At 58.1% G+C, this 12771-nt stretch overlaps 1 protein-coding gene across 4 annotated transcripts in view; it reads left to right on the plus strand.

Moving 5' to 3' along the window:
• KLC4 (kinesin light chain 4) overlaps positions 1-12771 on the plus strand; it is a 31500-nt gene that overhangs the window by 16092 nt on the left and 2637 nt on the right. For 2 of the 4 annotated variants that reach the window (XM_068153620.1, XM_068153621.1), the window contains exons 8-13: positions 257-430; positions 590-689; positions 1271-1323; positions 3911-3978; positions 4061-4169; positions 6520-6669. In XM_068153620.1, coding sequence (XP_068009721.1) covers positions 257-430; positions 590-689; positions 1271-1323; positions 3911-3978; positions 4061-4169; positions 6520-6669 — 654 coding nt within the window. Of the gene's footprint in view, positions 1-256; positions 431-589; positions 690-1270; positions 1324-3910; positions 3979-4060; positions 4170-6519; positions 6670-8938; positions 11160-12771 lie in introns of those variants that run through there. The other 2 variants (XM_068153623.1, XM_068153622.1) reach the window with 2 other exon arrangements.

A 12771-nucleotide genomic window follows, 5' to 3' on the forward strand; every position in this document is an offset into this window, starting at 1 on the left:
CACACTACCTCACTGCACCTGGAAGATCCAGGATCTCTCTGGTCTCTTCAGCTGCTGATTCTGCCACCACCTGCACTGTCCCTCCAGTGTTTGCAGCCATAGAGAGGTCTGCCAGGAGGTGGAAGCTGGAATTTCTCTTCTTTTCCTTGGCTCCTATCTGACATAGGCTTGTCCTGCAGGGACCACAGAGTCCACTGGTTCCAGGAGTCCACTGCAGTGTTGACTTTCTGTGGCTTCTCTGCCTCTGTTTACCCAGGTGCTAGGCAAAGACCATCCTGATGTGGCCAAGCAGCTGAACAATCTAGCCCTGCTGTGCCAGAACCAAGGCAAATACGACGAGGTGGAGTACTACTACTGCCGGGCCCTGGAGATCTACGAGAGCTGCCTCGGTCCTGATGACCCCAATGTGGCCAAGACCAAGAACAACCTGGTGAGGCCCTGGGGAGAGGCCTTGTGGGGCTGGGGAGGGGTGCCATGGGAAAGGTGAACACTGTCTGGTGCTTGGAAGGTGTGGAGGAATAGCTGCGAGGACGGGGGGCAGGGCTGGGCTCTGTTCCCAGTGGGGCTGGAGCTGTTCTCTTGGTTGCAGGCCTCCTGTTACCTGAAGCAAGGCAAATACAAAGATGCAGAAGTGCTGTACAAGGAGATCCTTACCCGTGCTCACGTGAAGGAGTTTGGCTCTGTGGATGGTTTGTGCAGCAGAAGCTCTTGGGGCTGGGGAAGGGCGAGCGGTTTGGTGCCCTGGCTCTCAGCCTGAGCTTGCCTGAGTCTGGCGATCCCTGGCAGGGGGGTGGGATCCCTGGCAGGGGGGTGGGATCCCTGGCAGGGGGGTGGGATCCCTGGCAGGGGGGTGGGATCCCTGGCAGGGGGGTGGGATCCCTGGCAGGGTCCCCATTTTAGGCAGCCCTTGAGACACTGCCATTCTAGTATGTTAGGCTGCTCCACCCCTCCTCTCTGAAGGGGTCTTGGAGAGCTCTGGCTGTCAGTCTGTGGTGGGCTGGGAGTAGCTGAGGCTAGAAGGGGAATAGCAAGTGGCACAACCATTCCCCAGCACAGGCTGAAGTTTCTCCTGTACACCTGCCCTTTCCCTGTGGGAGGACTTGTTCCTTCCTCCCCCTCTCCTGCCCCTGCAATGTCAGTTGCCTTTCTTGGGGCTCTGGCCCAGGGGAATCTGGCAGTCATGTCCCTTCCCTCTGGTGACAGAGTGCAGGGTGGCAGACCAGCAGAGTGGGATGGTGAGCTGGGCTGACTTGAGTTCTTCCCCACACAGATGAACACAAGCCAATCTGGATGCATGCAGAGGAGAGAGAGGAGATGAGCAAGGTGAGTCTGAGCTGGTGGTGCTGCCTCTTGACAGCAGCAAGAGCCCTGGGAGGGGAAGGAGGCCCAGGGGTTTTGATCCTCTCTTTTCACAGCCAGACCCTTTTTCCTGCGGTCTGAAGAGCTGCCATGGCCACTGATGAAGGCCAGGAGGGGTCTGAAGAGTAGGGAAAGGGCCTGACTGCTCCTTGGGGCAGCCCATCAGAGACCTTGGTGCTTTTGCTGGGGCAGAGGGCTGTTCAGCCTCTCAAACACGGCTGCATGCACTTTCTTTTTGCTTTAGTCATCCTTCTAGGCCACAGAGGTGATGGAAGATGGTGGCTGGCAGAGAGCTGTGCTGCAGGGCCTTGGCACTCTGTTCCAAAGAGGTGCTGCTACCCACAGCACAACCTGCTTCTGAAGCAGGCCTAAGGCTGCCTGAGTCAAAGTGGAGATCAAGAAGAAGCTGCTGCTGGCTCCTTGCTTTAGAGATGGAGCCAAATCTCCTGAGAAAGATCTGTGCACAGGGCAGGCCCTTGTTGTTCTATGTCCTAGCTGGCCTCTGAAAGAGAGCAGCCATGAGCTGTGCTTGCTTTGGACTAGGATGAGAGGCAGAGGCTGTTGCCCAGCCCCTGCTCTGTGCTCAGCTGCTAAACCCCACAGGGTTCTGTCTCTGCTTTGCCCAAGCCTAAGACCTCACCTGCTTTCTGGCAGGTGCACACAGCAGCAGAGTGAGGGGCTCTGCTCTGGTCCTCTAGCTGCAGTGGGAGCAAACACTGCCTCTGCTGTTCCTTTGCCTTCAGTGAGCCCCATCCCTAGGTGGGCTCAGACAGCAGGTTGGCAGGCTTGGCTTAGTGACATGCCAGTCCCAGCCTGCAAGGCCTGAGAGCAGCCTGCTCCCACCAGCATGCAGCTCCACCTTGCACTGTTCCAGTTGCTTCCCTGTGAAGCTCTGCTGCAAGGAAATTAACACTTGCTGCAGCACTACCCTGTGCAGAAGTCAAAGCTGAAGTAGAGACCAGGCCTCCCTTGCCCTCTCTGGGACTGGTACACTCCTGATGATATCTGGAGAACAAAGAGATCAGAAGTAGAGAGTTGCAGTGTGGGGCAGTGCTCCAGGTAATGCAAGAGAACACACTCAGGGCCCTACAGCTGGAGTGAGATTTGTTTTACAGCCTGGGGCAAGGGCTGAGCCTCTGCCCCTGGGCTTCTGACCTGAAGGCAGCAGCTGTGCCCATGCTCTATGGCTGGCACAGTGGCTCTATGGCTCTAAGTCTTGGCCTTCCTGGCCAGGCAGCAGTAACCACAGCTGGTACAGCTGGCCCAGGAGCCAGGACTGCTGTGCTCTGCTTTGTGCTGTGTTCCTCCTATTAAAAGGCATCAAACCTCTCTTGCAGAGCTTCACTTCTTTCCCTCAGACCCCTCTTTCCCTCTGCTCTCACTGGCAGCAGCAGGAGGCCAGCTTGTGCCAGCAGCCAGGCCTTGGCACCCTGGCCTGCAAGGCTCCTTCTGTCCCAGGGGATTGGATACCTTTCCTCTTGGGTTCAGCCACCCTCTTAAGGCTGCCACTAAGCAAGCTTCAGAGGTGTTTTGAGCTCTCACATCCCTGGGGCATGCACAGGCAGTGTAGGCTCTGGCCTTGTGCCTCAGGGAGGCTCTAGCACATGGGGCAAAGACCTGAGAATTACTGTGGGAGCCAGTAAGAAAGGTGGTCCCTGGGAAGACAAGTTTCCTCTGGGCCAGAAGCCCTTGCCAGAGGGAACCTCCTACTGTGGAGCAATGGCCCCCTGCACCTTCTGCAGCCCTTCTGGCCTTGGGGCTGAGCTGGATGCTTCTTGGCCAGCCCATGTGTCCTGGGGATGTAGAGCCAGGGGCATGGCATGCCCCCAGGTGCTCAGCATCCAGCAGGCTGCACAATGTGTGGACAGGCAGCCCTGCTCCTGCAGGTGGAGGGTCCCTGCTGACCCAGGGCAGTGCTGGGTGCTGCACCCTTCAGAGTGGATTGTCCTGGCCATAGATCTTTCTCCTTGAGCATCAAGCTCTGGCCAGCAGCCACTTTGCTCCTGTGGCAGGGCCAGCCAGTCAGCTTTGGGGGGGGCATGGAGAGGAGACAACTGGGCTGAAGTGCTGTGGAGCAGGCCTGACTTTGCATGCAGAAGGTGTGGATGTGGCTGGCTGATTACTTTGCTGGCCATGGCTGCAGGGGGGGGTCAGTCAGTGTCCACACTGCCTGGCATGCCTCTGAGGGGTTTGTTGGTGGGGGATATTTTGTGCATGCTGGCAGGGGTGGGGTGTTACCTCCCCCCAGGGTGCTGTGAGGGTGGGCTGTGTTGTCCCTGTTGCCTTTGGTCCCATGGCAGGGGCAAGGAGAGGGGACTGTGTTGCTTCCTGAGGTAGGGTCATCGCTACTGCTTGTGGCCCTGATCTGTTGCAGCAAATGGGCTTTCAGCTGCCCCTCCAGGGCTTCATCACCACATTTGCAGGCTGTGTTTCCAAAGGCTGGGCTGGTGGAAGGGTCTGGGGCCTGACCTTGGCACCCAGTGGGAGAGCACAGGCCGGAGAAGGGTAGCAGACACGGAGTTAACCGCTCTCATCTCTCCTCACCCTGCAGAGCAAGCACAGAGACAGCGCTCCCTATGCGGAGTATGGCGGCTGGTACAAGGCCTGTAAGGTTAGCAGGTAAGAGGTGGGTTGTGGGCAGCTGCCAGCTCTGGGGGGGGTGGCCTCAGGGCTCCTGCTCAGCTCCAGTCTCTGACTGCAGCCCGACTGTGAACACTACTCTGCGGAACCTGGGCGCGCTGTACCGACGCCAGGGCAAGCTGGAGGCAGCCGAGACCTTGGAGGAGTGCGCGGTTCGCTCTCGGCGGCAGGTAACCCCGGGGGCACCTTCCTGGGCCACAGCTTTTGGCTTGGGGGTTGGCAGGGCTCTCTCCTGGGTTTCACAGCCTTTGATAGCCTCACCTGTACTGGTCAATGCTAGGCTGAACATGAGCCTGCAGTGTGCCCAGGCAGCCAAGAGGGCCAATGGCATCCTGGCCTGCAGCAGGAACAGTGTGGCCAGCAGGAGCAGGGAACTCATTCTGCCCCTGTGCTCAGCACTGGTTAGGCCACACCTTGAGTGCTGTGTCCAGCTCTGGGCTCCTCAGGTTAGGAAGGAGGTTGACTTGCTGGAATGAGTCCAGAGAAGGGCAACAAAGCTGGGGAGGGACTTGGAGCACAGCCCTGTGAGGAAAGACTGAGGGAGCTGGGGTTGCTCAGCCTGAAGAAGAGGAGGCTCAGGGGTGACCTTATCACTCTCTACAGCTACCTGAAAGGAGGTTGTAGCCAGGCAGAGGTTGGTCTCTTCTCCCAGGCAGCCAGCAGCAGAACAAGAGGACACAGTCTCATGCTGTGCCAGGGGAGGTTTGGGCTGGATGTTAGGAAGAAGTTCTACACAGAGAGAGTGATTGCCCGTTGGGATGGGCTGCCCAGGGAGGTGGTGGAGTCGCCGTCACTGGAGGTGTTCAGGAGGAGACTTGCTGGGGTGCTTGGTGCCATGGGTTAGTTGTTTGGGTGGGTTGGATTGGTTGATGGGTTGGACAAGATGATCTTGAAGGTCTCTTCCAACCTGGTTTGATTTATTCTGTTCTATTGTTTTTATTCTCATGTTCCCACAGCAGCGGAGGCTCCGGGGCGGCTGGGGTCGTGCAAGGCTGTGCAGGGGAAGGGGCTGTGTGTGTGGATGGAGCAGGTGGTGTGGGTGTCAGGAAGATGCTGTGGAGTTTTGAGTGCAGAGATGCTTCAGGTTTTTTGTCTAGGGAGCACAGTATGGGCTGCTTGGAGTACTTCTCCCCCTCATTTGTTTAATGTGGAGAAGAGGAGGCTGAGTGGAGACCTCATTGCTCTCAATAGCTCCCTGAAAGGAGGTTGGAGTGAGGTGGGGGTCGGTCTCTTCTCCCTAGGATCAGGTGATAGAACGAGAAGAAATGGCCTGAAACTGTTCCAGGGGAGGGTTAGGTTGGATAGTAGGAAGAGTTTCTTCCCTGCAAGAGTGGTCAGGCACTGGAACAGGCTGCCCAAGGAGGTGGTGGAGGCACCATCCCTGGAGGTGTTCAATGTGGCCGTGGTGGTGTTAGGTTGGTGGTTGGGCTCAGTGATCTTCGAGGTGTTTTCCAACCAAATCAATTCTATGATTCTAAACTCCTCTCAATCCTCAAATAATAGAGCAGGAACTGTAAGCCCCTAGCACAAAGGCTGAGGGGCAGCAGAAACCTTCACACACCAAAACATGAAACAAGCAAAGCTGTCAGCTTTAGTGTGGGAAGGCCTTGTTCTCCGGTGTGGTTTCTGGTTGTCTCGGGGACTCGGTGAGCTGCAAACCCAGACAGGGACTACTCAGTTTACAGGTTGGACTGGATGATCTCTGGGGCCTTTTCCAACCTTAATGATCACAGTCTCACAGTATCACCAAGGTTGGAAGAGACCTCGAGGATCATTGAGTCCAACCTATCACCACAGACCTCATGACTAAACCTTGGCCCCAAGTGCCACATCCAGTCCTCTCTTGAACATCTCCAGGGATGGGGACTCCACCACCTCCCTGGGCAGCACATCCCAATGACTAATGACTCTCTCGGTGAAGAATTTTCTTCTCACCTCCAGTCTAAACCTCCCCTGGCACAGCTTGAGACTGTGTGCTCTTGTTCTGGTGCTGGTTGCCTGGGAGAAGAGACCAACCTCTGCCTGGCTACAACCTCCCTTCAGGTAGTTGTAGAGGGCAATGAGGTCTCCCCTGAGCCTCCTCTTCTCCAGGCTAAGCAACCCCAGCTCCCTCAGCCTCTCCTCACAGGGCTGTGCTCAAGGCCTCTCCCCAGCCTTGTTGCCCTTCTCTGGACACCTTCAAGTCTCTCAATGTTCTTCTTGAACTGAGGGGCCCAGAACTGGACACAGGACTCCAGGTGTGGCCTAACCAGTGCAGAGCACAGGGCACAATGACTTCCCTGCTCCTGCTGGCCACACTGTTCCTGATGCAGGCCAGGATGATTGTATGATTGCAAGTGCAGCATGGCCTTGGCTTCCAGCTCTGTCCTCCCTGTGCTGGAGACTTTGGCTGCAGTGGGGACGGTGCCCTAGCGAGGGGCTGGGACCAGGCAGGGTGAAGGCACGTCAGGTCACTCGAGGGGAGCAACAGAAGCCCAGAAGGGCCAAGCACCGTGCTCCCCTCTCCCTTCCTGCTTGCAGGGCATCGACCCAATCAACCAGACGAAGGTGGTGGAGATCCTGAAGGAGGGCGACGGCACTGAGAGGCGGCGGAGCCTGGGGGGCAGCGTCAAGTACGAGAGTGCCACAGACGGTAGCGAGGAAGTGAGTATGGGCGTGGAATGGAGCGGGGTAAGTACAAGACACCATCAAGAATGGCCTCAGCTGGCTGCCAGAGGGCAGGGACAGCCCGGCTCAGGACTGTCCCCGCGTGGCCTGTCGTGGCATCCTTGTCTGCCTCGTCCGTTCCCTGCACACTTCCTTCCCCCCTTCCTTGGCACGGGCCAGCCGGTGCGCGGAGCTGCGTGCCTGGGCCCGGCCTCTGGTGGGCAGGCCGAACATCCCCCACCGAGGGCTTCTGCTTCCAGGTGGCTGCCAGGCCCTGGCAGTGCACAGCATGAGATGGTCCTGGTCTGCCCTTAATCTTAGCCTCGCAACCTTATTAACCTCTCTCCCTGCTGCTCCCCTCTCGAGGGCCCTGGCTGAGCGCCTCAGCCCCACCTCAGGCCCCACACAGGCTCTGTGAGCAGCTTGGCTGTCTGTCCTGCACTGTGCCACAGGTGGTGCTGAGCCTGGGGAGGGGTCTGTATGTGTGTCTGGTGTGGCTGTGACTGAGTGACTGCAGGGCACAAGAGTAGTCTGCAGCCGGTGTCTTTGCTGCCCTCCTTTCCTGGCCTCCTGCCCCGTGTGGGCTCTGGCCAGGCAGAGGTGGTAAGGGGCAGGTCTTTGCAGGATGCCAGGCTGTGGATGCCATCCTGACCAGTGCTGGCAAATGAAGCTGATGTTAGCTGAGGCACAGCTGAGGTGACCTGAGCCTGTATGGGCTTGCTGTGAGACTGAAGGGTACTTTGGTCACTAGTGCTGAGCTTGGAGGAAGGTAGTGATCTGGAGCCTTTTGTCTTCTGCAAGGAGGAGGATGGAAATGAGGCAGCAAGTGAGCATGGTGCTGGGGGTGCTTGGCTTGAGAGCTGCTAGAGCTGTTAACACCACTCCTCCTGCAGGGCCTAGCCGAGAGTGCAGTGTAGCTGGGTACCCAGGGGCTGCTGCAGCCTGGCACAGGCAACATACTGAGTACAGAGAGTCCTCTGCTTCCCCCTCACATCTGCTCTCACTAACCCTTCCCCACCTGGCTCTGCTCTATCCCTACTCGCATGAGCTCCCTCTCAGCCTCCTGCCTCTTCCCTGTTGCCATGACAGCCCCCAACACTCGAGTCTGAAGCCTGCTGGCTCTCTTGATCGTGGATTGTACCCAGGAGATGGCTGGAGGGGATCTGGGGAGCAGAGCTTTGAGAGGATCCAGCAGCTCTGCCAGACAGGGGGCTGTCCTCTGTCCCAGCTCTTGGCATCAGGAGTGGAAAAGGGTCCTAAGCCCTGGCAAGGCACCAACCCTGGAGCCTTTTCCTCCTCATTAGCAGAGGGGGCAGAGAAGAACAGAGGGAGGGTTATAGGTTTGGATTAGGATCATCTGGTCTCTGCCCTTGCTGGTGTACCTCTGTAGTTCCTCCTGGCTGTGGTTGGTGCTGGGTAATGGCTTTGCACTGGTGATGGTCTTCTTCAGACCCTTCTGACAGTCTCTGAGCTGATCATCCCAAGGCAAGCAATCAATACCATCCTGTCCTGCAGCCAAGGGGGGTAGTCCCTGTTCATATGATCCTTCCCCAGGGGACTTGGCAGGGCTTATTTGGTTTAACCAGCTCTAGGTAGAGGGTTGGAGGGCTCTCCCACACCCTGGGGCACATGGCTGCTGCCACATGATGCTCAGTGCCTTTGCCAGCCTGCTGCACATGTAGTCAGCCTCCTCTGCCAGCCAATAGCCCTGCACTGGGCTGCAGCTCCCCCCAAAAAGGCAGCTCCTGCTGCTGCTGTCTGTCATGGCCAGCTGTTCCCTGCATTGGGCTGGAGAGCTTGTGTGTGCTGCCTTAGGGCAGGCTCTCTCTGCAGCCCTCCCTTAGCTATTAGGTGCTGCAGGCAGGGCCACAGCAGCACCCAGGGTGCCAGCAACCTCTGTGCCCCACTACCAAGAGCAGCTCTGGAAGCACCCCCGGGCCTGGACCTGGCCATTGAGCTGGGAGAGGCAGGGTCTGGGCCGTGGGAGCGAGGATGGCACCAGCTGAGTGCTGCTGAGGCCTTGGCCGGCACCCCGTGCCCAAAGCCCAGGAGCAGGAGCCCTCAGAGTCAGCAGGACGTCCGTGCTGTCCCTCCCTGAGCTAGCTGTCCCTGCCAGGCTGCTGGAGCCTGCTGGCCAAGACACTGAGCCTGCTTTGGCAGCGCCCCCCCGCCAAGTCCTGCCTCCCTGCCCAGCTGCCTGTGCCTGCAGCCTGGGCCCTGCCCCGGCCGCTCCCTGGGTGAGCCCCAGCCTCACAGCCGTGTCACTTGTGTCTCTCTCCTCTCTGTGCACTAGGCTTAAATGCCTGCCGAGACTCCCTCTTTCCCCTCCACTGCCATCACCTGGACCTTTGTGTTGTCTTCCGACCTTCCCTCCACACCATCCCTCCTTCCGCGGCGAGAGCTCTACGCCGGCCCCGGCGGCGCCTGCAGCGGAGGCCCTGGCCGTGGGGCCCGGCTCCAGTCCCCGTGGCCAGCAGGAGCAGGAAGATTCTGCGAGGAGCTGCCTGCTCCCCCCAGCCAGGGCAGCCAGCCACTCTCCCCTGCCTGCTCCCACCCCTGTCCTGCCCTGGCTCATCCCTCGGGACCAGGCCTGCCGGGCATTGTCTTCACTCCAGCCACACCAGCTCCACTCTCACTAGATGTCCTCGACCCTCCTAGCTTGTTCCCTTCATTTCTGCAGAGGCCAGGACGGAGGCATGAAGATGGGCACTCTGCTGGGGTGGAGGCATGGCCTTGGCAGAGCTGTTTGGCTCCCAGTTGCTTTCTTTCTCGTAGGCTTAGCTACTGTTAGCACCCTAGAGCAAACCTGTGCTGGCCACCAGCGAGCTGTGCTCCCCCTGCAGCACTGTCTTGCTGTCCTTGCCCCACATGAGCTCTGCAACCCAGGGGCTGCATGTATTCCTCTCTGCAGGGACACAGGGATGTAGGGCAGCCCATAGCTACTGTACACACAAAAGGAGATGAGGAGGTGACAGCCAAGGGCCATGCATGGAACAGGGACCAGCCAGGACAGGCATGATTGGTTGCAGCCTCCTGACATGATGCTGTAGCTGAGTTCCTGACCTGATGGCATGGAGCAGTGAATTGAGTCCCCATTGCTGCAGGGTCCCCAGCTGTGGCTGCTGGGAGAGTGAGCTGGGGAGGGGGGGGGGTGAAGCTTTTAACTGTTCTTGGAGACAGAAGAAAAGTAGGAGGAAAGCAGAACTTGTCTGTAAGGGGCCAGACTCCAGACCAGTGGTGGTGAGTGAGACAGGTGATGGGCTGGTTTGGAGCAGGGTGGTTGGGAGAAAGGAGGTGCAAAGAAAGGTGTGAGGAAAGGAAGAGATGGGACTTGGGGTGCTCTGAGCATGTAGGGGCAGATGGGATGGGGCTGTTCAGCCTGGAGAAGAGAATTCTCTGAGGAGACCTTATACAGCCTTCCAGTAGCTGAAGGGGGCCTGCAAGAAAGCTGGGGAGGGACTTTTTACAAGGGCTTGCAGTGGTAACAGGAGGGGGAATGGCTTTGAGCTGGAAGGGGGAGATTTAGACTGCATATTAGGAAGAGATTCTTTCTGGTGAGGGGGTGAGACACTGGCACAGGCTGCCCAGGGAGGTTGTGAACACCTCCCCCCTGGAGAGGTTCAAGGCCTTGAGCAGCCTGGTCTAGTGGAAAGTGTCTCTGCCCATGGCAGGGGGGTTGGAACTAGATGATCCTCAAGGTCCTTTCCAACCCAAACTGCTCTGGGGTTCCATGAAGGAGGTTTCCACAGGTGGAGAAGGGGTCAGGTGGCTCACAGAAGAGGTTAATGCTTGAACACAGGAGCTGGCTTGCCATGCATCATCCCTGGGGCTGTTACTTGCTGTCTGGCTGTCCCTCATCAAGTGTCTGGGAAACCTTTGAGCCTGTTACTTCTAGGGAGACACTACTGACTCTCTGCTCAGTGCCTCTGATGGAATCCTAGGCCTGCACAGGGTCTGGTGCTGTGGGTCACTGCTGGCAAAGGGAACATTTCCAGGGCCAGACCACCACTGCCTTGAGCCTCACACCCTTGGATGCACACCTTCATCCCACCTCCTGTGAGAAGCAAACTTCTCTGGCCCTCCTACCTGGGAACAAAGCTGGGCAGGCTGCAGCCAGCAGGATAGAGGCCAGTGCAGGACACCACCCCTCCCTACTGCCCCTTTATTTATTTAGCTAGGTAGTTTCTCTCCTGCTTAGTCACCTGGCAGGTGGTGATACTAAATGTGCTTCTGTGCTTGTGTCTGTCTGGGCCTGGCTTTGCTCTGGTGGTGCAGAGGCCTTGGGGCACGTGCATGCTGCTCTCCTGGGAGCTTGTGCTTGCTGAAAGGTTTGTCCTCAGGACCATGGAGTGTTCTAGGGCTGTGCCTTCCCTGCCAGCACTGCCCCATGCTCCTGGAGAGTGGCGAGTCCTTAGTGCAGGGTGCTTGCAGGCCACGGTGCCCCTCTGCTTTGCCATGTCCTGGACCTGGTGCTGTAACAACCTTACCTCTGATTAAAGGTAGACAGACCTGAACTGCTGCCCTGTGCTTCTTTCCATGCTCTGTAGGCTGGCGTGGGCCAGCCCTGTGGTGGTGGGTGCAAACGCTTGCTGGAGCAGGTGTGGGGGTGCTTGGTGGCCTGTGTGTGTGAAAGGGGACGTGCTGCCTCCCAGGGCACCTTTCCTAGGCAGGCTGAGCATTGGAGATGAGGGACCCAACTCCACTGCCTCTCCCTCTAAGCTCCAAACTGGGGTTGCTGCTAACCTCAGCTCTGTGTGTGGCGAGGCTGCCCCAGGGCATCAGAGCCTGGGCCATCCCCAGCGAGTGGTTCCATTGCCAGAGAAATGCCCACTTGGGTCCCTCAGTGCTCCACATGCTGCCAAATCCTGCCCCAGTCCTCTGCCTTCATGCAGCAGGCAAGGAGGGAGCATGCAGTGAAGAGCAGCTCAGTGATGGAGCTGCTGCTTTTTTCCCCCCCCTCTCTGAGTGTGCTCATCCTGGTGGGTGCAGTGGGATGGGGGCTTTGCAGTAAGCCAAGCCCCCAAACCACCCTGGGTTAAAAATAACCCTGCAGAGAAGGGAGTGGGGAGAGAAAGGAGGCTATTTTTAACACAGCATGCAGCAGCATTTGGTTCTGGTGTTGGTCTGCAGGCAGTTTGCATTGCTGCAGCTGGGGCAATGTGGCTCCATCCTCCAGGCCTGGTCACTTCTGGTCGGACCCTACTGCCCTTGTACCTTGTGTTCCCTTCTCCACCCCTGGCTTGCATGCCCTGGCAGAAGGAGCAGTGCCTGATGTGGCAGTACCCTGCAGGGAAAGTGGGGACCCAGTGCAAGTCTTACTGGGGAGGCAACAGACACCCCACTGCATCTGTGCTAGTGCCACGTACTGATGGCCAGCTCCTCCAGCATCTGGCCAGGATGCTTGGTGCAGAAGCCAGACTGTTACCCTGCTAACACTTGTGGTGCTTTCTGCATTCCTGAGGGAGGGAGCCCCTTGCAGCCACAGCACATGGCTCTCAGGCTGGAAACACCTCGTCCCAATGAGGAAGCTAAGAGGTGTAGTGCACTTGGCCTCTCCAGGAAGGGATGTGATGAATACCAGGAGAAAGGTCTGCTGGTATGAAGCCATGTCTGTGCCTTGCAGGGGGGAAGTGTCAGAACAGCTCTCCACAGGGGTCAGAGTGTGGGGATGGCCCTGCAGAGCTGCATGAACAAAGGGGCAGTGGATATAAACTGCAGCACAGGAGGCTCCACCTCAACGTGAGGAGGAACTTCTGCACTGTGAGGCTCACAGAGCCCTGGAGCAGGCTGCCCAGAGAGGTTGTGGAGTCTCCTTCTCTGGAGCCTTTCCAGCCCCATCTGGATGTGTCCCTGTGTGACCTGTGCTGGATTCTGTGGCCCTGCTCTGGCAGGGGGTTGGACTTGATGATCTCCAGAGGTCCTTTCCAACCCCTAACATCCTGTGACAGTCCTGGGGCAACTCACAGCTTCACAGATTGCATTGGATTGGAAGGGACCCCCAAAGGTTATCTTGTCCAACCCCAGCAGGAACACCTCCAACTAGATCAGGCTGCCCAGGGCCACATCAAGTCTGATCCTGAGTGTCTCCAGGGATGGGGCCTCAACAACACCCCTGGGCAACCTGCT

The sequence above is a fragment of the Melanerpes formicivorus genome, unplaced genomic scaffold (genome assembly GCF_026170545.1).
Source record: "Melanerpes formicivorus ecotype bairdi unplaced genomic scaffold, bMelFor1.0.p_v2 SCAF_26, whole genome shotgun sequence".
In the NCBI taxonomy this organism is placed as follows: domain Eukaryota; kingdom Metazoa; phylum Chordata; class Aves; order Piciformes; family Picidae; genus Melanerpes; species Melanerpes formicivorus.